A 5,825-nucleotide genomic window follows, 5' to 3' on the forward strand; every position below is an offset into this window, starting at 1 on the left:
AGGGAAGTGATGGAGTCACCATCCCTGGAAGTATTTAAAAGACATGTAGATGAGGGGCTTAGGGACATGGTTTAGTGGGCATGGTGGTGTTGACGGTTGGACTCGATGATCTTACAGGTCTTTTCCAACCTTAAGGATTCTATGATTCTACATGTCTCCAGCCCAGCAGGCTGTGCCTCACCCTTCTGGTAAGACTACCTGAAGGATAGCATGATTGATGTGAGTGAGACAGCACATCACGTCTCCTACTTCTTGGATCTTAGCGATAAATATCCCAGTGCAGTGATCCCCTTCCTGAGTGCAGTGATCCCCTGCCTGCTGAAAGACAGCACTCAAACTAGGCACATCTCTAAAAACACACCAGCTTTGTTTCTAGGCGAGCGTCGTTCGGTGTCAGAGGGCTCAGAGATGAGAGAAAACATCAAAGAGAACAACAGGCCTTTCCCAAGATCATTTACAAGGAGGAGGCGAGACCAAAACCAGGGCAGGTCTTCTCCTCCCTCCCTTTTTGGGGTGTTTGTTTTGTTTAGAGAACGGAATGCTCAGAGAGGCCAATGAATGATTGCAAAGCTCTAGTGCATTAATATTTCGTTATGAAAGGCAGACAGGCCTTTCTACAGTACAAGAGCAGATGTGGCCTCATTTAAGGAATACTCTATTAATAAACTACTTGTTTCCAGGCTACCAGAGCTTTGTTCTAGCTCTTGGCAAAAGCACACTGGCACATCTCCTGTGCCAACAGGATCATTGTTTGTGTTTGTCATGTCTCCTAGTACAAAGGATTCAAATTCAGCAGACCGGTTTCTTCTCCAAAAACTGTAAAACTTAGCAAGGTGTGAAAGTGTCCCTTGCTATCATACTGTAATACAGAAGGCAAATTCGCTAGGTACTAAACATGCATGTGGCATGAGGAAGCATCAAAATTCACGGCCATATTGTCACAAGGAAAGGCCGTACAGAAGACGATCATAGTGATGAGCATACCCTGGCCAAGTTTCTCAGTGTGGTGGCGGCAGAGGGGCAAGTCAGATAAGCAGAGCATTGCTAAAGGACAGCACAAGGTTCTTCTGATTTTAAGCTTGCATGGTTCTGAACTACGAACCCACTTCATAGCTTCATTGTGCCTACAGTACCAGAAATATTTAATCTACCACAGCTAAACCATATGTGGGAAGAGGGTTAGAGGACTTCCTTACTAGAGGAAAAGCGGCTCAAAACTTTAAAAGCAGTATTTCCCCCTCCTGTTGCCTTTGTGCAAGATCAGGCTTCGACTGAACTACTCGGAGGGAAATATAGATGGGGGGGTTGGGCCCAAACAAGGTCAGACTAGAGACTCCTTTGAAGTCCTTGACTCCTCCAGCAATACCAAAAGGTTTGAGGTGTTCAGCACCTTGCAGAGGTCAACATCTAATCGTTATTCCAGTCCTTCTGCAACCCCCCACCTACATACCGCTTCTACAGCAACCGCAGTCTGGCAGGGATTAGAGCAGAAGGGTTTCTGCAGTCCCACATTCGGTGTTAGGCCTGGCACCAGGCAGATGGTGTGCTGGCCTCCATTGCTTGGAGGATTTATAGCAGCAACCAACTTTTTTTTTTTTTTTTCCTTCCCCTCTCCTTCACAGCAAATACATTCTCAGACCAACTTAAAACCTGGTTGCAGTAGCTCTGTTCTCTCCTTTGCACCAGCATCCAGCTCACCCAAATGGCAGGTGACATTCAGGGAGACAAATCTGCTTATTTCAAGTCAAGGAGGGAGGAACTACAGCAGCTTGAGTTTAGACTGCTAGCAGCTGCCATCGAACCTCTCTCTCAAGAGAGAGGCAGTGACAGAATCTGAAGGGCAGAAAGATGAAGCCAGGAATGCAAGCTTGGAGAGGGGTTTAGACGTAAAGACGACTTTTTTTATTAATCAGGCAGGAGCATGAACTGTTTTCATCTTTGTGAACTGAGGCCACAGTGAAGTCCCTTCCCCAGCACCCAACACCTTAACAACTAGATTCTTAGACTGTTTCTTCATGAAGGAAGTGTATATTGCAGCCATCAGTCTTAAGCAAGTTCAAAAAAATGATAGTGATGTAGTTCAGACAAACATTTAATGAGAAGAAGTAAGACTGTACTTAATAAGTGTATACATATTTCATTTCTGGGCTAACTGTCTATACAAGTTTAAAGTCATAAGCATAACTTCAGGATCTCCACTTTTTATGTCAAGTGCTTGCAGGAAACAGTTCAACGCCTCCTGTAGTTTTCCGTCGTTCTTAAGTTTCTTCCCACTGTCTACCAAGGTATTGTAATCGCATACAGCAGGAGAGGAACTCTGACCAACCTCTTTTTCAGAAATGCTTTCCTGGGTGAAGTAGTCTATCTGCTCACCTGACTGAAGCTCAGCATCACCAGTGGATTCCTCCTGAGATGACTCTGTCTCATCTGCTTCAGACTGCTCAGAGGGCATACTGTCTAGATTGAAGGATTCTTCAGCTGTATCAAGTGTTTCTCCAGCAGGTTCTTCTTCAGGCTCAGCAGATTCCCCACTACACTCTTCAGCTTCTTCTTCCACAAGGTCGTCTTGCTCCTCATCACTGTCATCATCTTCCTCATCAGTGGTTCCCATGATTTCTCCAATATCCTCAACCTCGTCTACCACCTTGTTGATTAGAGATAGCCTGGAAGCGGTCGACCTGTTACCACTGTTAGTTAGTTGGGGAGAAAAGATGGCTTTTGCTATACTTCTGTCACATTTAGGAGTGGATGCACTAATTCCTTCCAGAAGCTGATGCAGAGGGCTATTCAAGGGAGAGGGCCTTTTTTCAGACTGGTTTTCCTCCAAGGTCATAATGGAATGGTCTTCATCCTCACTGTCTGAAACAATTCTTTTTAAGCATTTCTTTCTACCAAAAGCAAAGGCACAACTGCTTTCCTCTGATGCTTCACTCCCTTGCAGGGAGTTATTTGGCTCTTCTTCAGCTGTGTGACAGGGTTTTCCACAGTTACCATTCTCACTTAGCCAAGTTTTTGTTGGAGATTTTTTTGTTGGAGATTTATAAAAACTTTCTGCTTTCAGTTGGAAGCCCTCCTTTTCTGGGTGCTCCACTGATCTTTCTCTATTTGAGGCATCTTGCCATCCATCTTCAGACTCTTCCAAGACCAGATTGAAGTCAACTTGATCCTGGAGAGAAGGCACAGACATATCCTCCAAGCTGGTTTCCAGCACATGAGACTTCTGGAGCCCAGCATGGATTTCTGGCATAACATTTGATAAACTTGGCACTGCGGCAGCCCAAGCTAGCTCAGGAACGTCATTATTCTCTGTCCCTAAGGCAGTATGTGGGTCAAGTACCTGATCTGACATTTCTGCATCTCTTAACCTTTTGGGATCGTCAGCCATACCAGACTCATTAGAGGAATGCTGATGATGCCCAGACAGTCCATTCCCTGCCTCAGTCAAGATATCTGAATTTACATGGGAACACCAATTCTGTTCAAGACTCTGACTCTCTTTTTCAAGTGGATGAAGTCCACATGATGGTGGTGGTGATGGTATAATGCTTTGCTCAGATTCTTGTATATTGGATTGTTTCACTGTCTTGCTGGTATTAAGCAGCTCTGTATCCATGCTAGACACATCTTGTGCCAGTTTCTCTTCATCCAAGTCATCAATAGTCAGACTTGTCATTTTGGAGCTGACGTTAAGAACCTGTGCCTCCTCGTTCTCTGTAAGATCGATAACCTTGTCATTTTCATGTTTATCAGCTACTGGTGGTGAAACAAAGTGATTTATGTTGTTCAACCCCGGAGACAACTTCTTTGGCTCAGAAACCAGTTCTGGTGGTCTTTGCCACATCTCTTCACAAGCATTTCTGATCCCCTCCATCCTCTGGTCTCTAAGCTGAGACTCTAACTGAACTAGCTCATGGGCTTTCTGTACCCTCCGTTGAATGTACTGATGGGCTTCTTCACTCTCAACCTGCTCCTCGTGAGCTATTTCCCTCGTATATATCAAGTCATGATCAGAAATGCCAAACATTTCCAGAGAGTGCAGATAAGCAATATGTTCATCCAGCTGCAGGTCAGTCTTTCTTTGGGTGGCGTGCAAAGACTGCAGCTGGATCTGAGTTGCAGATGTTTGAGTATCTTCCAATGTGAAAAGCTCCCTTAGTTCCTGTTTGGAGAAATATCTAAACGGGTTCTTTTTGTCACCGGTAGTCTGTCTTATTAATGAATCCTTAAATACTTGTCGCCTGTATATTTTCTCTTCCACTGTACCGCAGGTAATCAGTCTATAAATTACTACGTTCTCTTTTTGCCCGATCCTATAAGCTCTGTCTACAGCCTGAGCATCTGTAGCTGGATTCCAGCTGGGATCAAAGATCACCACTCGGCTGGCTGCTGTTAAGGTTATACCAACGCCACCAACTTGCGTAGTGAGCAGGAAGACGGAGTAGTCCTTGTTACTCTGAAAGGCGTTAATGCGCTTCTCCCGTTCTGTTAGGTGGGTTACTGTTCCGTCAATACGCATGATCTTGAATTTTCTGCGAGACAAGACATGCTCTATGATATCCAGCATCTTCCTCGACTGCGAGAACACCAGGGTTCGGTGTCCCTCCTCTCGCAGTCTTTCTAGAAGTCCTACAAGGAACACCATTTTCCCAGACTCCCGAATCACAGTCTCATCAGAGAGATGATCTATTTTACTAGCACATGAAAGCATACCTGCTTCACTCCTGTGATCCTGCTCAGAGTACTCCTGTTCTTCCAAGCCCAACTGGATACATGCTCTTGCAGACAGAAGCCTGGGGTGGTCACACAGCTTCTTCAAGACAGTCAGCTCAGCCAAAGGGGATCGGGTTGTCATCAGCACTTCTTTCACGTGATCCAGAGAGAGAAAATTCCTGTAGATTTCTTCCTGCACTGGTGCCAAGTACACCCACACAACAAAGTCATTTTTCCTAGTGAGAGATGGCATGACAGGAACACTATTCTCACTTGGATCCTCAGGAAGAGGAGCATCTGGTTGGTCAGCGTGATTGTTTTTGATATCTTCTTTGGTTCTTCTGAGGAAATATGGCTTTATAATTGTCGTTAGATTCTCAGATATCTTTAGCCCCAGTGCTTTCTCGCCCAGAGTTGCATCCTTCTCCCTTGCCCTAGTAATAGGATTCTCGTATTCCATTTTAAAAGTTTTGGCCGTTCCCAAGAGAGAGCCTTGGCATGCAAAGTCAAATAAGGACCACATTTCCCGCAGGTTGTTCTGCACTGGGGTGCCCGTGAGGAGGAGGCGATGCTTTGCAGGAATCGCATATACACACTTGGTCGTTTTGTTAGACGGGCACTTGATTTTATGCGCTTCATCGAGAATGACATAGTCCCAGACAAACTCCTGCTCGTGGCTGCTGGCAAGCTGCTTCCAGTTGTTAATGAGCATCTGGTAGCTCGTGATGACGATGCCGTTCTTCCTCTGGACCCTCTCCAGGTTCCTGGTGCGCTCCGTCTTGCTGGTGCCGTGGAACTCCTTGACGCGCAGGCCGGGGGTCCAAAAAAGCTGCTGACCAGGGTGGTGGGCATGACGAGCAGGACGTGCTGGACGAGCTCAGCGTCGAACATCCCCGAGAGAAAGGCGATGACCTGGATGGTCTTACCCAGGCCCATGTCGTCTGCCAGAATGCCGCCAGGCCTGCCCTCCCGGTGCAGGCGGTACAGGAAAGCGACGCCTTCCCGCTGGTGCTGGAAGAGCTTCCTGTGCATCTCCCCGTAGATCAGCAGGCCACTGCCGCACACGTCCACGAAGCCTTCCTCCTCCTCATCCCCCACCGCCGCCAGCACCTCCT

General features: G+C 46.5%; 1 protein-coding gene across 1 annotated transcript; it reads right to left on the reverse strand.

The window, feature by feature from the left end:
* Window positions 1-2,137: 2,137 nt before the first annotated feature.
* On the reverse strand, window positions 2,138-5,820 carry ERCC6L (excision repair cross-complementation group 6-like; the record flags this gene model as incomplete). Its single annotated transcript, XM_009575851.1, is given in 2 exon segments — window positions 2,138-5,535; window positions 5,538-5,820. Coding segments are annotated over 2 exon segments (3,681 nt in total), but the record flags the coding sequence as incomplete, so codon positions are not given.
* Window positions 5,821-5,825: the final 5 nt, after the last annotated feature.

The sequence above is a fragment of the Fulmarus glacialis genome, unplaced genomic scaffold (genome assembly GCF_000690835.1).
Source record: "Fulmarus glacialis isolate BGI_N327 unplaced genomic scaffold, ASM69083v1 scaffold31964, whole genome shotgun sequence".
NCBI lineage: Eukaryota > Metazoa > Chordata > Aves > Procellariiformes > Procellariidae > Fulmarus > Fulmarus glacialis.